General features: G+C 48.8%; 1 protein-coding gene across 16 annotated transcripts; it reads right to left on the bottom strand.

The window, feature by feature from the left end:
* Positions 1-239: 239 nt before the first annotated feature.
* On the bottom strand, positions 240-23,137 carry ATAT1 (alpha tubulin acetyltransferase 1). Of its 16 annotated transcripts, none has more exons than XM_016956707.3 (13): positions 22,529-23,137; positions 22,001-22,061; positions 21,794-21,885; positions 21,610-21,670; positions 21,376-21,489; positions 21,091-21,192; positions 6,662-6,707; positions 6,479-6,547; positions 4,842-4,913; positions 4,078-4,321; positions 1,118-1,197; positions 983-1,025; positions 240-393 (listed from the first exon to the last, which is right to left on the bottom strand). In XM_016956707.3, the coding sequence occupies exons 1-13, from the start codon at positions 22,825-22,827 to the stop codon at positions 255-257; spliced, it is 1,422 nt and encodes a 473-aa protein (XP_016812196.2). In that variant the 5' UTR covers positions 22,828-23,137; the 3' UTR covers positions 240-254. The 16 variants fall into 16 exon arrangements, with proteins under 16 accessions (XP_016812196.2, XP_054542651.1, XP_016812195.2 ...); XM_016956706.3 differs by having other exon boundaries at positions 263-623; XM_016956710.2 differs by having other exon boundaries at positions 263-623; positions 22,247-22,647.
* Positions 23,138-23,524: the final 387 nt, after the last annotated feature.

The raw sequence follows: 23,524 nt of genomic DNA, 5'->3' as shown, positions 1-23,524 counted from the left end.
GCTTGCGCACTGCAGGCTCGAGGGAAGCGGCTGAAGCGCTCTGTCGGCTGTAAGCGCGCCTGCGCCCGCGGGCTCGGAGACTGCCTGAGTGCGCTTGCGCAAATTGCAGCCTCCCCCACCCCACCCCCGCCCCCCAAGCGCTGTATTCACAGCTGAGGCCTTTGAGCAAAAAGCTGAGCAAAAACAGGGCTGAAGGCTGAACCGGGTGCAACGACAGTGAGGGGTGAGGCGGCTGAAATAATGAGTCAAATTTTTCAACAGCTCTTGTGATAAAAATAAATACTTTTATTGGTCTGGTTAAAAGATACAAATGACTTGAATCTGGTAAGCCTGCTGAACGAATGAATGAATGAATGTATCCATCTATTATGAGGGTTGGGCTTTGGCTCTTTCCTGTAGGGAGGGAGAAATAATACTTTGAAGATGTTTGACGGGGCTGCGGTCACCAAGGCCTGGTGCTGCGACGTTCCTGCAGGTTTCGAATGAACCTGGCGTTGAGTATGTCCCCACCCACTGTCCAGGACTGGGCTGGCGGGGCCGGGGCCGGGGCCTGTGGAGGAGCTGTGTGCATGGGCTTCTCCCCAGACCCATCCTGTGACAAGGCCTGCTCCTCACTGGCAGACCTGGTAGGTGGGGAGATGGAGAGTGGGTTATAGGAATACTAAAGAGGAAATTAAGATTACAGACTCTTCAAGGTCTCGGGCCAGGTTTTAATGTAGGACACATGATGGGTATGAAGCTGGAACCATTAGTGCTATGTCCAAATTTAAAACCTCTCAGAGAATCCGTATTCCAAAGGGAAGTACCAGAGTTGAACCTGTGGGGGAAAGGGGCTTGCAGGATGTAAGGTAGAAGGAATTGTGGGAGGAGCTGGTGTCCAGTTCATACAATAAGATGTAAGAGTAGGAAGTGACTGAGAATGATGTTAGGAAGGGAGTCAGATGGTGGTGGGAGGCTGTTAGGGGAGGGGTTTAGACCTCACCTATTCTTTGTTTCCTGTTCTCCCTGCTTGGAGTCTTGGTTGCCTGTGGAAATAGCAGGCATGTGAATGGGAAGGCAGGAGTAGATAGTGAATGTGGCCTACTTGATTTGAGGGTAGGGAGGAGTGAATACTTACCTGTATTGGGGGATGAGGAATTCACCCCCCCATGGCGGCTGTAGCAGCAGCTTTGGGCTACCAGACCTGGGGGAGTCCCCCTGTAGAAGAAATGGGAGATAATGGGGAGGAGGCTACTGGATGAAAGATGGGTGGGTATGGAGGAATCAGAGGAGAGGAGTAAAAGGAATAGCACAGGAACAAAGAGAAGGGGGTAATTATCATTCTAACGGGTTTTAATCAAAGCTGTGCCCCAGAAAAGGGCGGGGGAAGTTCATTTTATACCCAAGATTTTCTGGAGTGCTTCTGATTTATTGCTCTATTCTTTCTAGTTGAGGTAATGTGTTAAATCTATGGCTAGGTGTGATCCAAATCATGTCAGAAGAACAGACTCACATGTGGTCAAAAATGTGTTGGATCGGGTACTCTGGTGTTTGGTTTGGAAAACAGGGTTACCTTAAGTATAAGATTCCTTAGACCAGGCTGGGCGCGGTGGCTCAGGCTTGTAATCCCAGCACTTTGGGAGGCCAAGACGGGCAGATCACGCGATCAGGAGATCGAGACCATCCTGGCCAACATGGTGAAACCCTGTCTCTACTAAAAATACAAAAACTAGCTGGGCACGGTGGTGCACTTCTGTAATCCCAGCTACTTGGGAGGCTAAGGCAGGAGAATCGCTTGAACCCAGGAGGCGGAGGTTGCAGTGAGCCGAGATTGTGCCACTGCACTCCAGCCTGGCGACAGAGCAAGACTCCATCTCAAAAAAAAAAAAAAGATTCCTTAGACCAGAGGGAAATCGGAAGTGACAAGGCTGAATTTTGAATTTAGGAGGAAAAGGAAGGGGGCCTCTGTAAATAGGGTGACAGACTGTGTTGCACTCTCAATGGAGGTAAGGGTTTGTCTTGAGAGAGATCCAGCGGTTTAGTGGAGCAGACGTCAGGTAATCAGAGTGGGAAGACGAATACAGGAGGCAGGAGGTAATTAGTGGATCCAGAGATGTTGGTAAGCTTTGACATCTTGGCAAAGGCAGGCCCAGAGTAAAGGGTAGAAGTCACTGGGGAGAGCTGGAGGTTCCTGGAGGGAATGAGGGAGTAGATACGGAAGCCCACACACAGGGATCCAGCACCTACATGAAAGGAGACACAGAATCTGCAGGAGGACTAACAGTGAAGATGGGGATAGGCAGACACCAGACTCAGGAGCTCTGAGGCTCCTGGGTAAAAGATGTGCAGATCTCAGAAGTGAGAAATGAGAGGGACAGAGGTCCTGAGATCCCAGGAAAATAAGGGATGACGCACAAATGAGGCTGACAACTTTTTTTTGTGTGTGATTCTTTTTTTCATTGAAAATGTCAATTTAGAAAACACAGAAGAATTCACACTTTATTCAGACAACACAGAGAAGAAAAGGGAAGAGTGAGTAGGGGAGAGGGGGAGATCCGGCTCCCAAGGATTTCAGGAAACACAGTGGGGCACCTGATCTAGCACACATTCAGAGGGTAGGGAGGGGAAGGGATCTAGCTATACTCTGGGCATGGAGCAGGGAAGGTCGTCCTTGCTATGGAGGAAAGGAGAGAGGAAGGACAGAGGAAGAGTGATCCCCCATCTCATCTTGACAATCTCACAAGACAGGAATATATCGGGATCTAGCTACCAGGGAGGGATGGATGCAAGAAGGGATTCCAGGATCTAACAGATCCTTGACACTCTGGATCTACTCTCAAGAAACAACCTCCCTCAGAGAATCTGAATCTGGGGGAAATGGTGGTGTCAGCCAGTCTCCTTTAGAGACCCCAAAGCAACACCAGTTTGGGGTTCCCTGACACCTACACAAAATGTGGAAATGAAGAGTTTGGCAATGGTGAGTAGATCCCTTTGGGAAGCTGGTAAGTCCCTGTTCTACCTAACTAGACTGCTCTGAAGCAGAGCTTGCTCACTAGCGGCCATTCGCAGGCTCAAAGGGCAAGTGTGGCAGGCAGCACAAAGCAGTATTAGAGCCACCAGTAGACACTAGAGGGAATATGGGGTTTATCCCATAGATAAAATTCCTTAAAAAGTTTCCCAGGCACAGGATGCCCTTAGACCTTCCATGGTGTTCTAAAGTTTGACAGCAAGCAAGAGTGTGCTTCTCTAGATAAATGTATGAGCCATCTAACCAAGAAGTCTGGCAACAGATCAGACTTCCTGTGGGGAAAGTATTCAGAGCCCAAGTTAGGAGAGAAGGGGTGCTTTTGTGTTAAGAAAAGCTACAAAGTGTTAGGCAGTTTGAGACCCTGACATCCCTGCTGTCTAAGAAAGTAGAAGAGGGAATCCTATGGGCTCTGTCAGGTTCCACTGGGTCCTACAGGATGCAATGGAAGAGTGGGTCTGAGGTTCTCAGGGAGGGGTTCCCTGCCCACCCCAGGTCTCCCAGGGCAGGGAGAGGGTAGCTGTTAGTATCGACTCTCCTCAGAGCGGGGAAGGGAGCTGTGGAAGGATGTTATGGATGGGAGGAAGGGAGATGGGAAATGGCGGGGGGCGGGGGAGAGAAAAACAGAGAAGTCAGAGGTGAAGAGAAAGGGAGAGAAATAAAGGAAATGCCCACTCCCTGCCTGCTGCGATGGACTCTTGGCACACAAGCCAGTGGCTTCCCACTCTCTGTCAGACACTGCCCCTTCCCCAGCAAGTATTAAGCGAAGATTTCCCCAATCTTAGAAGGCTCTGTTCCCCCAACTCGATGGATCTCGGTGTTCTTCCTACCATTCCACATAACTCTCACATTAAAGCCAGGGTCCCTAGGCTCCATATAAGGTCCTATTCTGCTCCTTCACTGCATTTTTTTCCCAGATCACTTGCACAAATATTTTTCTTGAAAGGTTTCAGGACCCCCCCAAGCCACCCATCTTATTGATCCATCTCTCTGATGGATTCAAATTGCCCTTTGCCATTTCTAACATCCTCTTTTATAGCTGTGAGGCTCCTTAGCCCTTCAACTCCTATTACCTGGTGCGACGACGTTGAGCTGGGCTGCCCCCAGGGTCAGCAGCCAACAGAAGGCGGGCGGTAGGGTGTGGGGGGCAGAGGCGCAAGGAACGCAGCAGCTCCTGCTCTGGCACAAAGGGGCGGAGGGGACCTCGTTCTGGTGAGTTTCCCAGGCTGCTGGAGCGGGGGGGTGGGTGGGCTGGAGGTGTGGCGCGGCGAGGGGCCCTGTTTAGGGGCCAAGGAGGCTCCACAGCTACCTTCAGAACTGGGGACAGGGAGAATGAAGAGCAAGACAGAAAAAGAAGAAAAAAGGAAGAGAGTCATGACAGCAAAGGTTTTGGTAGAAAAAAAGAGAAATCTGAGTCTTTCTTTTTTTTTTTTTTCTTTTTTGAGACGGAGTCTCACTCTGTCACCCAAGCTGGAGTGCAGTGGCACGATCTTGGCTCACTGCAACTTCCGCCTCCTGGGTTCAAGCCATTCTCCTGCCTCAGCCTCCCAAGTAGCTGGGATTACAGGCACGTGCCACCGTGCCCAGCTAATTTTTGTATTTTTAGTAAAGACGGGGTTTCACCATGTTGGCCAGGCTGGTCTTGAACCCCTGGACTCAGGCGATCTGCCCGCCTTGGCCTCTCAAAGTGCTGGGATTACAGGCATGAGCCACTACGCCCAGCCCAAGAAATCTGAGTCTTTAGAGAGAACGAATCCTTTCCCTGGGTCCCCTGAGCATTCTCTTCCCTTGTGTTAAGGTACCCCAGGCCCAGACACCCCACCCTTGCCCCTCTTACATTCTCGGTCACTAGAGGAGTATGGCTTGATGTCTCCCTCTGCTCTCTTGGGTGGCAGCTTCCTTGCTGGAGCTGGCAGTGGAGGGGACATAGGCAGGGTAAGCGTTAGGAGACATACTTTGCACCCCTCCTCCCAGCCACTATACCCCAACCCCAAACCTCTGCTCCCTGACACCACAGTTCCTCCTGGGAACTTGCAGGAGCAGCACCATGGCAATGCCAGCACACCAAAAGGGAATTTGAGGGGAATGTGGAACATTGTTGAGGAAAGCCAGAAGGAGTAGGCCAAACACAGAGCTAGGGAGAAAGATCGAAGGGGAGACTCTGGGGGCCTGGGAGATGCAGGAGAAGGGCAGCCAAGGGGAGCGAGCTCTTACTGTCAGTGGGTGCTGTCACGGCCCCCTGGGATTCTGGGGCAGTGGAATGGTCCCAGCCGGGCCAACGAGGACCCTGGGTTCCTCTGGATGAGATGGACAAAGCCCTTGGTTAATCAGGAATTGCTCTGGAGAGGTCAGGGGAGGTTTGGAAGGAGGGCACAATCTCTCCTTCCTATACGAAAATGGGAAGAGACTGAAGTTTTATTAGGTTAAAATAAATAAATAAATAAATAAATATGGGCATCTGAAAGGGAGCTATCAGAGTAAGCAGGAGGCTGATGTAATGTCCAAAGTTCAGCCTCCCCCTCCTCACTTCTCTACTTGCTCCCGGCTTTCCCTCTCAAGAGATTCTCCATCATGTATGTGTGGCAAATGAAAGACTTCTCAGCAAATTCACTTAAGCTTTATCCACAGCACCCTCCCCTGCAGGCCTGAGTCCTCACCATCCTTGTTGGCCCTCAGTCCCTCTCACAGCCTGTGGTTCTGAACAAGCTAAATGGGAGAAGCCTTGGAAACCAAAGCGAGTTGAGGTGCCTCTCAGTGCCTGACACTGTGATGCTCATAGCTGGTTACAGACTGCTGTTTGGATGGTGGTTACATCCTTTCCTGGCCACAGAGCCAGCTCAGGAAGGGGGCTCTTCTGTGCAAGCAAGCACTGTACAGCTGTCAGAAGTTGGTAAGGTGGAGGTGGTGAGGAAGAGGAAGGAGTGGGGCTCAGACTGTCAGTAAGTGTGTTTGTGTGTGTGTGTGTGTGTATATGGGATGGGGAATCTGGACAGCATTTTAGTGCCTCTGAGGTTTGGTTTCTCCATATCAATTTCATTATCTGGTTGGAAATGTTATAAACTCTGAGTGTTATCTTCTAAAAGTAACATTTAAATTTTGGGCCATTTGTGTCACTATTCTGTGACTGCAAATGGAAGGGCTGTTTGCACCAGCCTGTCCCTCACTGGCTGACAGAAGCCTGGGGTTTACAAAGGAGCCTGACTCTGGCCTATGTTGACGGACCTGAACTAGCAAGAGGGTCCATTGATATCAGCTGTCAAACAGGCTCCCAATGAGCTTGCTTAGTTAAAAGTCTTGCCAAATATAAAATGCACTGAGCTCCCATGAGGGCAAAGGCAAACAGTCATGACTGCTGGAGACTTGGGTTGCTTTAGAATTTTCCAAAATTGCCCACAGATGGCACTGTACCCCGTGGCATCTAGAGTAAGTAGCCATCACTGCACTACAGTTCCACCCCTTCAATACAGGCTTTACCAGCGGGCGTGGGATCGACTGCAGCAGCACGAGAGTGTCGAGTTGCCCTCAGAGAGGGAGCAGGGGGCCCTGTGAGGAAGGAAGCGGCGGGGCCCCTCAGTGAGGGGCCGGCAGGACCAAGAGTCCAGCTCTTTCCTTTCCCTCACCCCGACTACGTGACCAACAAAAGGTGCAAAAACTTACGATGTTGATGGGCAAAGAAGCCTTCAAAGATCACAAAGTTGTTCACCTAGAAGACGAAACAAACAAAATACAATCATGCATCACTTAACGATGGGGATATATTCTGAGAAATACGTCATTGGGTGATTTCATTGTGTGAACATCACAGAGTGTACTTACACAAACCTAGACACTATAGCCTACAACACACCCAGACTATATCATACAGCCTATTGCTCCTAGGCTACAAACCTGTACAGCACGTTACTGTACTGAATGCTGTAGGCAATTTTTTTTTTTTTTTGAGAGGCAGAGTCTCGCTCTGTTGCCTAGGCTGGAGTGCAGTGGTGCCATCACAGCTCACTGCAGCATCAACCTGGGCTTAAATGATCCTCCCACTTCAGCCTTCCAAGTAGCTAGGACCACAGGTGCATGCCACCACATCTGGCTACTAATTTTTTTTTTTAACTTTTTGTAGAGATGGGGGTCTCACTATGATGCCCAGGCCAGTCTCAAACTCCAGGGCTCATGCAATCCTTCTGCCTCAGCCTCCAAAAGTCCTGGGATTATAGACGTGAGCCACCATGCTCAGCCAGCTGTAGGCAATTCTAACATAATGGTTCAGCTGATGTATCTAAACATACCTAAACACAGAAAAGGTACAGTAAAGGTCAGGTGCGGTGGCTCACGCCTGTAATCCCAGCACTTTGGGAGGCTGAGGCAGGCAGATCACGAGGTCAAGAGATCGAGACCATCCTGGCCAACCAACATGGTGAAACCCCATCTCTACTAAAAATACAAAAATTAGCTGGGCATAGTGGCGCATGCCTGTAGTCCCAGCTACTTGGGAGGCTGAGGCAGGAGAATCGCTTGAACCCGGGAGGCAGAGGTTGTAGTGAGCTGAGATCGTGCCACTACAGCCCGGGTGACAGAGCGAGACTCTGTCTCAAAAAAAAAAAAAAAAAAAAAAAGGAAAAGGTACAGTAAAAATATGGTAGTATAATCTTATAGGGCCATTGTTACATACGCGGCCTGCCACTGACTGAAATGTCACGATAAGCACATGACTGTATAGCTGTCTGCTGGCCACTCAGCACATACTTAGTTACAGAACCCTGTGTTAGGAAAATCATAGGAGGAGGAACAAAAGCCAACCTTGTCTTTGATAACAGACTCAATAAAAAACTCCGACCCCAAAAGGCTGATCCTAAAGTTCACAAGAAATTGCAAAGGACCTCAAATAGCCAAAAACAATCTTGAAAAAGAACAGGCCAGGAATGGTGGCTAACACCTATAATCCCAGCACTCTGGGAGGCCAAGGCAGGCAGACTGCTTGAGCTCAGGAGTTTGCGACCAGCCTGGGAAACATGGTAAAGCCCGTCTCTACCAAAAATACAAAAAATAGCTGGAAGTGGTAGTGCATGCCTGTGGTCCCAGCTGCTTGGGGGGCTGGGGTAGGAGGATTGGTGGAGGTTGCAGTGAACTGAGATTGCTCCACTGCACTGAATTCCACCCTGGGTGACAGAGTGAGATCCCATCTCAAAAAAGAAAAAGAAAAACCAAAGCCAGAGAATTTACACTTCCTGATTTCAAAACTTACTGCAAAATTATGGTAATCAAAACTGTGGTAGTGGCCTAAGGATCAACATATTGATCAAAGGAATGGATTGAGAATCCAGAAATAAACCCATATATCTCTGGTCAATTGACTTTTGACAAGGGTGCCAAGACAATTCAATGGGAAAAGAACAGCCTCTTCAACAAATGGTGCTTGGACAACTGAATATCCACATGCAAGATTATTAATTTGGATCTCTACACCTCATACCATAGGCAAAAATTAACTCGAGATCAAAGACCTAAATGTAAAAGCTAAAACTGTCCAGGTGCAGTGGCTCATGTCTGTAATCCCAGCACTTTGGGAGGCTGAGGTGAGTGGATCACGAGGTCAGAAGTCTTAGACCAGTCTGGCCGACATGGTGAAACTCCATCTCTACTAAAAATCCAAAAATTAGCTGCGCATGGTGGTGCATGCCTGTAATTCCAGCTACTTGGGAGGCTCAGGCATGAGAATCGCTTGAGCCTGGGAGGCAGAAGTTGCAGTGAGCCTGAGATCATGCCACTGCACTCCAGCCTGGGCCACAGAGTGAGACTCCATTTCAAAAAAATAAATTAATTAATTAAATAAAAGCTAAAATTATGAATTATTAGAATGAAAAGGGGAAGTCTTCTCGACCTTGGGTTAGGCAAGTTTCTTTTTCTTTTTTTTTGTTTTAGATGGAGTCTTGCTCTGTCGCCAGGCTGGAGTGCAGTGGCACAATCTTGGCTCACTGCAACCTCCACCTCCTGGGTTCAAGCGATTCTCCTGCCTCAGCCTCCCGAGTAGCTGGGACTACAGGCGTGCGCCACCAAGCCCAGCTATTTTTTTGTATTTTTAGTAGAGACGCGGTTTTAGCATGTTGGCCAGGATGGTCTTGATCTCTTGACCTCATGATCCGCCCACCTCAGCCTCCTAAACTGCTGGGATTACAGGCATGAACCACTGCGCCCAGTTGGCAAGTTTCTTAAATGTGACACCAATGCACAAGAAACAAAAGAAAAAGATAAACTGTACTCCACAAAAATAAAAATCTTTCAGGAGTTCGAGACCAGACTGGCCAACATGGTGAAACCCCGTCTCTATTACAAATACAAAAATTAGCCGGGCATGGTGGTGCACACCTGTAGTCCGAGCTACTCAGGAGGCTGAGGCAGAAGAATCAGTTGAACCCAGGAGGTGGAGGTTGCGGTGAGCTGAGATCGCGCCACTGTACTCCAGCCTGGGCGACAAAGTGAGACTCTGTCTCAAAACATAACAATAAATAAATAATAAATAAAATAAAAATCTTATGCTTTATTTTTCACTGAGAAAGTGAAAAGACAGGCTGGGCATGGTGGCTCACGCCTGTAATCCCAGCCCTTTGGGAGGCCGAGGCGGGCAGATCATGAGGTCAGGAGATCGAGACCATCCTGGCTAACACGGTGAAACCCCATCTCTACTAAAAATACAAAAAAATTAGCCGGACGTGGTGGCGGGCGCCTGTAGTCCCAGCTACTCGGGAGGCTGAGGCAGCAGAATGGCGTGAACCCGGGAGGCAGAGCTTACAGTGAGCTGAGATCACGCCACTGCACTCCAGCCTGGGCGATAGAGCAAGACTCCGTCTCAAAAAAAAAAAAAGAAAGAAAGAAAGTGAAAAGACAATCTACAGAATGGGAGAAAATGTTTGCAAGTCATACATCTGATAAGTGTCTTCTATCTAGAATATATGAAAAACTCTCAGAACAAAAAAGAACACAATTTAAGAACAGACAAAGGACTTGCATAAACTTTTCTCTAAAGAAGATACACAAATGGCCAATAAGCACATAAAAAGGTGCTAAAGTCCAGGTTCAGTGGCTCACACCTGTAATCCCAGCACTTTGGGAGGCTGTGGCAGGCATCACTTGAGGTCAGGAGTTCAAGACCGGTCTGGCCAAGATGGTGAAACCCTGTGTCTATTATAAATACAAAAAATTAGCCAGGCATGGCAGCGTGCACCTGTAATCCTAGCTACTTGGGAGGCTGAGGCAGGAGAGTCGCTTGAACCCAGGAGGCGGAGGTTGCAGTGAGCCGAGATTGTGCCACTGCACTCCAGCCTGGGCAAGAGAATGAGACTCCATCTCAAAGAATAAATAAATAAATAAAAAATTCAGCAGGGTTCCAAGGGGTGGGGAAAGTCAGGGGAAGACATGCTGGAGGCCAGGATGCTACTTTGATAACTAGTAACTATTAATTTTAGAGTTACTTCATTATATTTTCACATTTAATTTGGCCTTCACAACAATCCTGGAAGTCACTATTTGAAAGAAGGTTGAGGGAAATACAGCCTTGGAGACATGGCTTCGCTTGGCCAATGCCAAGTAGCTACAAGTGGCAGGGCTGGGCCTCAACTTTCAGACTTCTGATTCCAGCCGCAGTGTTTCAGCCAGGAAAATAGTGTAGCCATTAAGAGTTTACTCAAGAGGAGAGCTTGCAGTGAGCCGAGATGGCAACACTGCACTCCAGCCTGGGCGACAGAGCGAGACTCCGTCTCAAAAAAAAAAAAAAAACTTGGGGGCCAGTCGTGGTGGATCACGCCTGTAATCCCAACACTTTGGGAGGCCAAGGCGGGTGGATCACTTGAGGTCAGGAGTTCGAGACCTTGTCTCTACTAAAAATACAAAAATTAGCTGGGTGTGGTGACGTGCGCCTGTAATCCTAGCTACTCAGGAGGCTGAGGCAGGAGAATCCATTGACCCCAGGAGGGAGAGGCTGTAGTGAGCTGAGACTGCACCACTGTACTTCAGCCTGGGTGACAGAGTGAGACTCCATCTCAAAAAAAAAAGTTTAATGGGGGCTGGGCATGGTGGCTCATGTGGATAGCTTGAGCCCAGGAGTTCAAGACCAGCCTGGGCAATATAGCAAGACCTCATCTCTACAAAAATATTTTAAAAAATTAGCCAGGCATGGGCCGGGCCCAGTGGCTCAAGCCTGTAATCCCAGCACTTTGGGAGGCCGAGGCGGGCCGATCACGAGGTCAGGAGATCGAGACCACCCTGGCTAACACGGTGAAACCCCATCTCTATTAAAAATACAAAAAATCAGCCGGCCATAGTGGTGGGCGCCTGTAGTCCCAGCTACTTGGGAGGCTGAGGCAGAATGGCGTGAACCCGGGAGGCAGAGCTTGCAGTAAGCCGAGTTCGTGCCACTGCACTCCAGCCTGGGTGACAGAGTAAGACTCCATCTCAAAAAAAAAAAAAAAAAAAAAAAATTAGCCAGGCATGGTGGCTCACACCTGTAGTCCCAGCTACTTGGGAGGTTGAGGTGGGAAGATCTTTTTTGAGATGGAGTCTCGCTCTGTTGCCAGGCTGGACTTCAGTGGCAAGATCTCAGCTCACTGCAACCTCCACCTCCTGAGTTCAAGCGATTCTCCTGCCTCAGCCTCCGGAGTAGCTGGGACTACAGGCATGCGCCACCATGCCCAGCTAATTTTTGTATTTTCAGTAGAGACAGGGTTTCACCATGTTGGCCAGGATGGTCTTGATCTCTTGACCTCGTGATCCGCCCGCCTTGGCCTTCCAAAGTGCTGGGGTTACAGGCGTGAGCCAATGCGTCCGGCCTTTTTTTTTTTTTAACATGGAATCTCACTCTGTTGCCCATGCTGGAGTGCAATGGTGTGATCTCGGCTCCCTGCAACTTCCACCTCCCAGGTTCAAGCTCTTCTCCTGTCTCAGCCTCCTGAGTAGCTGGGATTACAGGCACATGCCACCATGCCCGGCTTATTTTTGTATTTTTAATAGAGATGGGGTTTCGCCATGTTGGCCAGGCTGGTAGGGAAGATCTCTTGAGCCTAGGAGGTAGAGACTGCAGTGAGCCGTGATCGTGCCACTGCACTCCAGCCTAGGCAACAGAGCAAGACCTTGCCTCAAAAAGAAAAAAAAAAAAAGTTCACTGGGTGCAAATGGCTATGGGTTCAAATGTGGACTCTACTATTTACTGGCTGTGTGAATTTGGTTAAGTCATTAATTTGTATAAACCCAAAATAGGTTTAATAATAGTACCTACCTCAAAAAGATGTGCAAGAATCCACTGAGATGATGCATATAGATACCACATAGAGCCCATGAAATGTGAATTATTATTTACACTCTATACTGCTCTGGCCTTACATGTTAACTGGGTAATGTGTTTCATATCGAATACTGTGCTCCAGGACCGGGTATGGTGGCTCACGGCTGTAATCGCAGCACTTTGGGAGACCGAGGTGGGCGGATCACTTGAGGTCAGAAGTTTGAGACGTCTGGCCAACATGGTGAAACCTCATCAACACAAAAATTAGCCAGGTGTGGTGGTGGGCGCCTCTAATCCCAGCTACTCAGGAGGCTAAGGCAAGAGAATTGCTTGAACTCAGGAGGCAGAGGTTCCAGTGAGCTGAGATTGTGCCACTGCACTCCAGCCTGGGCGACAGACTGAGACTCCATCTCAAAATACAAACAAACAAACAAAAAAAACTGTGCTCCTTCCACTGCTCTCTGTTGCCTCTTAATGGAAAAATATACTGTAGGAAGACCCTGCCTATCCCTTGCCTTGACCTTGCTGTAATGTCTACCAGCCCATCCTCATCCCCCCCTCCGCAACAAGCACATGCCCAGCACTCCAACCACACCACACTGCTTGTAGTGTCCTGAAAGGTGGTTTATTTTTATTTATTTATTTATTTATTTTGAGACAGTGTCTCGCTCTGTCGCCCAGGCTGGAGTGCAGTGGCATGATCTGGGCTCACTGCAAGCTCCGCCTCCTGGGTTCACGCCATTCTCCTGCCTCAGCCTCCTGATTAGCTGGGACTACAGGCGCCTGCCACCACGCCCAGCTAATTTTTTTTTGTATTTTTAGTAGAGACGGGGTTTTACCGTGTTAGCCAGGATGGTCTCGATCTCCTGACCTTGTGATCCGCCTACCTTGGCCTCCCAAAGTGCTGGGATTACAGGTGTGAGCCACCACGCCTGGCCTGAAAGGTGGTTTAATACCTTTCTGCCTTTGCTCATGCCTGTTCCTCTACAAGAAATGCACTTTAGCCTTTTGTCCACCTGACAAACACTTGCCTTTCAAGATTAGACATGTCATCTTTCTTTACCCAACCCCCAGCCCAAGATAGCACTCAAATCCATGTCCTTATGCCTCCTCTGTAATCACATCTATCAAATCATGTTACAATGGATTAACTGTCCATGTTCCTATCCAAGGCTAACTTGTCAACCAAATCTCAACGCCCCCGCCGCCCACTCAATGACATCACTTCAACAGTTCTCCCCACTTTCTCTGACATAATAATATTTTCTCTCTACTGAATCATTCTAATGCTATTTGTTCTCCCATCTGCAAAGGATCAACTCTTTTGATCCACTTCACTCTCCATCTCTTGCTCTATTTCTATTCCCCTTAAAGCAGGATTTAAAAGAGTAGCTTATTCTTGCTGTGTTCCTAGCTTCTCAGTCTACAAGACCCACTGCATCCAGGTTTCCAAACACCGCTGCACCAAAACTGCTTATTAAGATCACCAATGGCCTAACGCAGATAAATCCAATGGTAACTTCTCAGACCTCTTTGCTCCTTGATCAGCAGCATTTGACCAAGTAAACCATTCCTTCCTCCTGGAAACACTTTCTTCAGTGGCCTTTGAGGTCACCTTACTTTTCAGTTTTCTTTTCTTTTTTTTTGAGATGGAGTTTCGCTTTGTTGCCCAGGCTGGAGTGCAATGGCATGATCTCGGCTTACTGCAACCTCCACCTCCCGGATTCAAGTGATTGTCCTGCCTCAGCCTCCCAAGTAGCTGGGATTACAGGCATGAGCCACCTCGCCTGGCTAATTTTGTATTTTTTGTAGAGATGGGGTTTCACCATGTTGGTCTTGAACTCCTGACCTCAGGTGATCCACCCGACTCGGCCTCCCAAAGTGCTGGGATTACAGGTGTGAGCCACCACACCCGGCCTCAGTTTTCATCTACTTCACTAGTCACTCTGTGGTTGCATTTGCTGGTCTTCTTCTCTTCCTTAACTTCTTTTTGTTGCTGTTAGAACAACTCAGCAAAATAAAATTTGGGTTTATTGTTGCACAATATTGTTTCACACATACATCAAATAGGCCTAAATAAATAAGCAGCCATTTCATAGACAAAAAAAGGCAAATAAATGAAACATTTTATCTTTGGCCTTTTTAACCATCTCACACAAACCAACTACTTATGGTACAGCTAACTACATACACTAAAGAAGCTACTGGAATGCTCAGAACGAGACTTTTTGTTGTTGTTGTTGTTTTTGAGATGTAGTCTCGCTCTGTCGCCCAGGCTGGAGTGCAGTGGCACAATCTTGGCTCACTGCAAGCTCCGCCTCCCGGGTTCACACCATTCTCCTGCCTCAGCCTCCCAAGTAGCTGGGACTACAGGCTCCCGCCACCACGCCTGGCTAATTTTTTGTATTTTTAGTAGACACGGGGTTTCACCATGTTAGCCAGGATGGTCTCGATCTCCTGACCTCGTGATCCACCCACCTCAGCCTCCCAAAGTGCTGGGATTACAGGCGTGAGCCACCGCGCCCAGGTTTGTTTTTTTTTTTTTTTAAACAAGGTTTTGTTTTTTTTTTTTCCTCCTTTGAGATTATAATGAACATGGTCACACCACAAGTAAAGTCAGAAGTAAGACAGAGAACCCTCCAAAGGCTGGCTTGGTCATCTGAGATCATTAAAAATGACTGAACCTGGCTGGGCGCCGGTGGCTCACGCCTGTAATTAGAGCACTTTGGGAGGCCGAGGTAGGTGGATCACAAGGTCAGGAGATAGAAACCATCCTGGCCAACCTGGTGAAAGCCTGTCTCTGCTAAAAATACAAAAATTAGCTGGGTGTGGTGGCGGGCACCTGTAATCCCAGCTACTCAGGAGGCTGAGGCAGGAGAATCACTTGAACCCAGGAGGTGGAGCTTGCGGTAAGCCAAGATCGCACCACTGCACTCGAGCCTGGCGACAGAGCTAGACTCCCTCTCAAAGAAAAAAAAAATGACCCTAACAATATGTACAAAAATATAAAATGTAAATAAAAAATACAAACAAACTTCCTTTTTAAAGTACTTTTAAAAGAGCAAGACCTTGGAAGTTTTGGTTCTTTTTTCCTTCTCTGTTGCAAATTCTCTGGTTTGGGTTGGGTGGTGGTGAGTGCCTGTCATCTGCAGTGGCACTGTCTGTGGAGGGCAAGCAGGCCTCTCGAGGGCGACCATGTTTAGATTCTGAGATGGGAAGTGGAGGGTGAATAGGTCACGGTGGCCTTAATTTAAAGTTTAACTTTTCTTTTTTTGTCGTCTAATCATCCTCACTGGCCTTCTGCTGCTTGGTATCAACATCGTCATCTTCATCATCATCAGCTGCCCATTTGTCCATACCGCCTCAGCTGCTTCGTTTTCATCTCCGTTCTTTTCTTCACCATCACCTTCCTCTTCCTTCTCCTCTTTCTCCCCACCCTGTTCCTCTTCTTCATCTACCTCGTTGTCAGCCTCCTGCTCCCCATTTTCCTCATTAGCATTCCCGTTAGCATGGGCGTCTCTTCCACTTTCTGCCTCCTCCACAACTTCTCCTTGAAGTCCTTGGTGGTGATCACGGAGCTTGTGTCCACAACTGCCTCTGACATGGTGGGGCACAGCGGTGATCCGATGCAAGGGATTAAGAAGAAAGTGAGAGTTTGAGGACTATGTCGATTAAGCTGCCAGACTCTGAGGCAGCAGAGGAAGTGCATGGCGGAGGTGGCTGTGGTGAGCAGGACACCGAACCAGGAACAATGCAAAGATGGCTTTTCAGAGCAGCCAGTTGGGGGTCCTCACTTCTTAAAGAGGGCCCAAAGGGGCAGCTTCTCTATCTATAATCTTTCTATGGTGATCGCATCCTGTCTGTTGGCTTTAAATACCAGATGTATGCTGAAAACTCCCCTCCCCAAACCTCCTCCCTGATCTCCAGGGAAGTATCCAACTGTCTACTCAAACCTGGACATATCACAGACATCTCCAATTAACATATTAAAAATGTACTCCTAGTATTTCCCCCAAAGCTGGTCTACCTACCATCTCAGTTAAAGCAACTTCATTCTTCCAGCTGCTCAGGCTTTGGGATTGTCCTAAAGTCCTCTTTCTCCACATACAATCTGTCAGGAAATCTTACTTGCTTTACCTTCAAAATATTTAAAATTTGACCACTCTTTACCATCACTACTGCTACCACCTTCGTCTGAGCCACCACCATTTTTCGCCAGGATTGTTGCTGCCTAATTAGTCTACTTGCTTCTACTCTGGCTCCCTTATTGCCGTTTCCATTTTTTTTTTTTTTTTTTTTTTTGATATGGGGTCTTGCTCTGTCGCCAGGCTAGAGTGCAGTGCAGTGGCACAATCTCAGCTCACTGCAACCTCTACCTCCCTTATTCAAGCAATTCCCCTGCCTCAGTCTCCCGAGTAGCTGGGATTACAGGCGAGCACCACCACACCTGGCTAATTTTTTTTTTCTATTTTTAGTAGAGATGGGGTTTCACCATGTTGGCCAGACTGGTCTTGAAGTCCTGACCTCAGGCAATCCACCTGCCTCGGCCTCCCAAAGTGCTAGGATTACAGGTGTGAGCCACTGCGCCCGGCTATTGCCTGTTCTTAACAGCCAAAGTGATCTTGTTAAAAAGGAAAAAATCAAGATCACATCCAAAGTGATCTTTTTCTTTTTTCTTTGATGGAGTCTCGTTCTGTTATCCAGGCTGGAGTGCAGTAGTGCGATCTCAGCTCACTGCAACCTCTGCCTCCCAGGTTCAAGCGATTCTTCTATCTCAGCCTCCCAAGTAGCTGGGGCTACAGGTGCCCGCCACCACACCCGGCTAATTTTTGTATTTTTAGTAGAGATGGGGTTTCACCATATGGCCAGGCTGGTCTCGAACTCCTGACCTTGTGATCTGCCTGCCTGGGCCTCCCAAAATGCTGGGATTACAGGAATGAGATACCACACCTGGCGCTTTTTTTTTTTTTTTTTTTTTTAAGAAGGAGTCTTGCTCTGTCGCCCAGGCAGGAGTGCAGTGGTACAATTTCAGCGGCTCACTGCAACCTCTGCCTCCCGGTTCTAGTGATTCTCCTGCCTCAGACTCCCAAATAGCTGGGATTACAGGCACCTGCCATCACACCCAGCTAATTTTGGTATTTTCAGTAGAGACCTCAGGTGATCCACCTACCTCGGCCTCCCAAAGTGCTGGGATTACAGGTGTGAGTCGCCACCCCTGGCCTGATCTTATTTTTTACTTAAAATAAAAGCCAGTCTTTGCAGTAGCCTATAAGGCCCCTCCTTCCACATTACCTCTCTGGTCTCATCTCCTACCATACTCCTCCGCTGACTCATGCTGCTCTGGACACAGCCAATTTGCTCTTTCAGGCACACTCCCACCTCACGGCCATACACTGGTGGTACCTTCTGTCTGGGATGCTCTCTCTCCAGATATTTCTTGGCTCTTACTCTTTTTTTTTTGTTTGTTTGTTTTGAGACAGTCTCACTTTGTTACCCAGGCTGCAGTGCAGTGGTACCATCTCGGCTCACTGTAGCTTCGACCTCCTGGGCTTAAGCAATCCTCCTGCCTCAGACCCCCAAGTAGCTGGGACCACAGGTGCGTGCCACTACACCTGGCTAATTTTTGTGTTTTTTGTAGAGATGGGGTTTCACCATGTTGCCTAGGCTAGTCTCGAACTCCTGGGCTCAAGTGATCCACCCACCTCGGCTTCCCTAAGTACTAGGATTGCAGATGTAAGTCACCACGCCCAGCCTTGGTTTTTATTCTTTTTTTTTGAGACGGAGTCTCGCTCTGTCACCCAGGCTGGAGTGCAGTGGCGCGATCTCGGCTCACTGCAAGCTCTGCCTCCCGGGTTCACGCCATTCTCCTACCTCAGCCTCCCGAGTAGCTGGGACTACAGGCACCCGGCTAATTTTTTTGTATTTTTTTTGGTGGAGACAGGGTTTCACCATGTTAGCCAGGATGGTCTAGATCTCCTGACCTCGTGATCCGCGCGCCTCGGCCTCCCAAAGTGCTGGGATTACAGGCATGAGCCACCGCGCCCGGCCAGTTTTTACTCTTACTTCCTTTCAGTTATTGCTCAAATGACACTTTCTCAGTGATGATCCCCTTTCAAACTGCAGTCCCACATACTCCCATCCCCACCTTACTTGAGTACTCCCAAACCCTTACTTGCTCTCATTTTTCCAGAGCACTTATTAACCATATCGTTTATTATGTTTGTTTGTCTCTCCAGTTAGAATATAAGCTCCACCACTAAGACAGGGACTTTTGTCTGTTCCCTTCTTTTTCTGTTTTTTTTTTTTTGTTCCGAGACAAGAGTCTCGCTTTGTCCCCCAGGGTGGAGTGCTGCAGCAGGATCTCGGCTCACTGTAACCTCTGCCTCTGGGGTTCAAGCAATTCTCCTGCCTCAGCCTCCCGAGTAGCTGGGATTACAGGTGCACGCCATCATGCCCAGTTAATTTTTATATTTTTAGTAGAGACGGGGTTTCACTATGTTCCACATGCTGATCTTGAACTCCTGATATCAGGTGATCCTCCTGCCTTGGCCTCACAAAGTGTGGGGATTACAGGCATGAGCCACCATGCCTGGCCCTTTTTCTTTTTCTTTTTTGAGATGGAGTCCTCACTCTGTCGCTCAGGCTGGAGTGCAGTGGTGCAATCTTGGTTCACTGCAACCTCTGCCTCCTGGGTTCAAGTGATTCTCCTGCCTCAGCCTCCTGGGTAGCTGGGATTACAGGTACCCGCCACCATGCCCCGCTAATTTTTGTATTTTTAATAGAGACGGGGGTTTACCATGTTGACCAGGCTGGTCTCGAACTCCTGACCTCAAGTGATTCGCCCACGTCAGCCTCCCAAAGTGCTGGGATTACAGGCATGGGCCACCGCACCGCACCTGGCCTTTTTTTCTGTTTTTGTTTTCATTTTTGGAGACAGGGTCTCTCTCTGTTGCCCAGGCTATAATGCAGTGGCGCAATCTTGGCTCACTGCAACCTCTGCCTCCCAGGCTCAAGCGATTCTCCCATTTCAGCCTCCCAAGTAGCTGGGACTACAGGCTCGTGCCACCACACCTGGCTAATTTTTTTTGTATTTTTTGTAGAGACAGAGTTTTGCTATGTTGCCCAGGCTGTTGTCTGTTTCATTGAGTAAACCATTCCTAGTGCCCAGAACACTGCCAGGCACTCAATGTTTATTGGATGAATGGGTAGCATTAGTAACATTTTGCTGCACTTAGTTATAAACAAGACTTCCTTCCCTATATTAGGCCAAAGCTCCATGAGGACAGGGAATGCATATTATTCTGGACCCTTAATAAATACTGACTGACCAGATGAGTAATGAACTATGTGAAAACAAGGAGGTGAAAATGAGCTGGCTATGTTTGGGTTGAAAATCAGTCATAAGGGGTCGGGCACGGTGGCTCATGCCTGTAATCCCAGCACTTTGGGAGGCCGAGGCGGGCAGATCACAAGGTCAGGAGATCTAGACCATCCTGGCTAACACGGTGAAACCCCATCTCTACTAAAAATACAAAAAATTAGCTGGGTATGGTGGTGGGCACCTGTAGTCCCAGCTACTCGGGAGGCTGAGGCAGGAGAATGCCGTGAACCTGGGAGGCGGAGCTTGCAGTGAGCTGAGATCGTGCCACTGCACTCCAGCCTGGGTGACAGAGTGACTCTGTCTCAAAAAAAAATTAGGCGTAAGGGTTGTGTGCGGTGGCTCACGCCTGTAATCCCAGCACTTTTGGGAGGCTGAGGTGGGCACATCACTTGAGGCCATGAGTTCAGGACCAGTCTGTCCAACATGGTGAAACTCCATCTCTACTAAAAATACAAAAATTAGCTGGGCATGGTGGTGCATGCCTGTAATCCCTACTACTCAGGAGGCTGAGGCACAAGAATCACTTGAACCCCGGAGGCGGAGGTTGCAGTGAGCTGTGATCGTGCCACTGCAATCCAGCCTGGACGATGGAGCAAGGCTACATCTCACAAAAAAAAAAAAAAAAGAAAAATTAGGTGTAGGAAACAACTTGTGGTAAAGAATCAAAATAAGTCTGGGTACAGTGGCTCACGCCTATAATCCCAGCACTTTGGGAGGCTGAGGCAGGTGGATCTCTTGAGCCAGGAGTTCAAGACCACCCAGTGCAACATAGTGAGACCTCATCTCTACAAAAAATAAAAAATTAGCCAGGCATGGTGGTGCATGCCTGTAGTCTCAGCTACTCAGGAGGCTGAGGGAGGAGTATCGCTTGAGCCCAGAAGGTTGGGCTGCAGTGACCCAAGATCCTGCCATAGCACTCCAGCTTGGGCAACAGCAGGAGACTCTGCTTTGAAAAAAAAAAAAAAAAAGTCAGATGCGGTGGCTCACACCTGTAATCCCAGCATTTTGGGAGGCCAAGGCGGGCAGATCACAAGGTCAGGAGTTTGAGACCAGCCTGGCCAGTATGGTGAAACTCCGTCTCCACTAAAGATATAAAAATTAGCTGGGTGTGGTGGTGGGCGCCTGTAGTCCCAGCTACTCAGGAGGCTGAGGCAGGAGAATCGCTTGAAACCAGGAAGTGGAGGTTGCAGTGAGCTGAGATTGCGCCACTGTACTCCAGCCTGGGCAGCATGGCGAGACTCCGTCTCAAAAAAAAAAAATCAAAATAGATGAGAAAGAAGTCACTACAGGATGAGAGATGGTACCACAAGACAAAGAAAGAGCCTGGTTGTAGAAAATGAAATCTATGTGATAGGAAATAAGTCACTACTTCTTTGCCATAAATAACAAATAAATTCAATGGGAATGCTCAGTGGGGATCTATTCTCTGAAACCTCTAACCTGTGGGACTGTGGTCTCCAGATTGTAGTGCTTATTCAGGAATTTCAGCAGCTTCTGTGAGGGTCGGTCAATCGCCAGTTGGTGCGGTTCCACTCGCTCCTTCTGCAGGGAAAAGGAGACTCAGGGTAGGAGGAAGTATGGGGAAAGCATGCCAACAGGAAGCCAGAAGCCTGGGAAGGGAATAGAATGACATGGGAACATGAGGGGTGGGAGGCAGGGCTTCTGGAAGGGCTCAGGGCAAAGGAGCCCCTAGTTTGGATGAACCAGTGAAGAGGTCAGTGATACCTGCAACATATACTGGAAGAGTTCTCGCCCATGGCCATGGCGTTGCACAGACTCATGGATGTAAAAGTCCAGGATGCAAAGTGGTTCTACCTCATTATGAGCCTCACGATCATCCTAAGAGAGAAACAATAAAAATGTTTTAGGAACCCCGGCATCTCTGCTGCCCCCTAACCTCCAGCACTTTTGTTCTCAGAAACCAAGGTATACGAACTCCTACCATCCAATAACACTCACCAGTACAAAGAGCTTCTTGTATCCAACTTTGATGAAACCAATAATGGCTCCTTTTCCAGCCCTGTAGGACGGGGATAATAATGAACAGGCTAGTGGTATCTATCTGCAAGAGATAGTCAAAGATGGGGGAAGGGCTAAGGAAGGAAGGAATTAAGTATGGGATGGAAGAGCATGTGGCACTCACGGTCGGGCTGAACTGTCTTTGAGAATATAAACAACATGGCGGTTACTCTGCATCCTTGATGCACTAGTGATGGGAGCGGAAAGATTCTGGGCCTGCAGGGAAGATTAAGTCAGACTTTCTGCAAGTCTCTCCGAAGGACCCAGGCCTCCCTTATATACCATCCCCACAGAGGTCCTCCCTTTACTCCATCTAAAAACTCTCCAGTACCTTGGCAGAAGCCTTGCCCAGTTCATCTATAATGGTCATAATTTGCTGCTGTAGATCAACACTAGAGAAAGAGAAGAAATAAAGAGTTAGATACTCACTGAATTAGCGGGTCCTAGGCAGTCAGTCCTGGGAACCTGGGCCACAACTCCAACCCAGGTTTAACACTGAAGGCTCCCTGCCTTTGCCTGGGAGTCTTCCAATCTGATTTCCCACCCCACCCTTCTGAAACCCAAACTTCTGTCACACCTTTCAAGGTGGCACACTCCCTCCTCCCTTAAGGTTATTGTGAGGAAGCAGAAAGGCCAGGTCAACCACATCCTTTGATTGGGACATTTTGGGCCCGGGGTGAAAGGTCACAGATCCAAGCGCTGATCAATCCCACTAGGCCCAGGGTCAGAGGTCACCAAAAAGGCAGGCCTGGACATCAAAAGGGGCGATCACTAGTCAGTGAGAAGGGGGCGTGGTGCCTGGACCAGGTTTGGAGAGGAACCGGGAGAAAAGGGCCAGAGGGTGGGTTTGAGCTGTCACCGGGCCGGCGTTGTGGTTCCGGGTCGGCGGGCTGGGGGCCTCAGGTGCTGGTCCAGCACCGTGATCCGCTCCGGGAACAGCGCGTCCACATCGAACTGGAACTCCATGGCCCATTGTGCGCGGTCGGACCCGCCCCACACGACGTCACTTCCGCCCCTCCTCTCGCCGCACCGCCTCTCGGAGTCTTTATTTCCAGGAGCCCCGCCTGTAGACCTTGCCCCTAGCGTCCTGGCAACTGACAGGGCCCCCGTTTTTCTTGCCAAACCAGCTGTGCCCCTAGCAGTGCCACTCCTTTCCATCCCTGCATCCCACGGCAGTGAGTGCCATGGCAACGTAGTCTTCCTTGGCCCAGTGTCTCACTGTCCAACCTTTTAACCCCTCAGTGAACAGTGGGCCATGCTGTGGAGTGGGGGCCCACAAGGCATCTTGACAGAGTGGCACAGCTGCCCATTCCCGGCTTCTAGTCCCAGGCGTCACTGGCAAGGCTGGCTTAAGCCTGACCACTTATCTCCCCACAGCATCACCCAATTGCTTATATGAAAAGAACATCACTCAGCCTCAGCCCAACCCTCCCCCCACCCAATGGCATTCATCGGAAACAGCCCAAAGCAAACCAGAGACAGTAGAGCTTTATTGTGTAAAAGCTGAGTTGGTAGAAGTATGAAACGGCAACAATGTTTAGCCCAGCCCATCTATTTACAATATATAGGGGTTGGGGTTTCCCATACACATCTGTACCGCCCGCCCTCGGCCTCAAGATTTATCCCTATCAGCAACATTCATTTCCTGGATTTGTCATTGGCCACAAAAGACACAACTCTTCAGGGTGATATCCCATCACATAAACCTACATACACATTATCTCCTAGTCCCTCTAGCTCTCTTCCCAGTCTTTTTTTTTTTTTTTTTGAGACAGGGTCTAGCTGTCACCCAGGCTGGAGTGCAGGGGTGCGACTGCAACTCGCTGCAACCTCCGCCTCCTGGGATCAAGTGATC

Source organism: Pan troglodytes, chromosome 5, assembly GCF_028858775.2.
Source record: "Pan troglodytes isolate AG18354 chromosome 5, NHGRI_mPanTro3-v2.0_pri, whole genome shotgun sequence".
In the NCBI taxonomy this organism is placed as follows: Eukaryota; Metazoa; Chordata; class Mammalia; order Primates; family Hominidae; genus Pan; species Pan troglodytes.
Note: the sequence above shows the minus strand (reverse complement) of the source record. Positions and strands in the feature narration are given on the sequence as shown.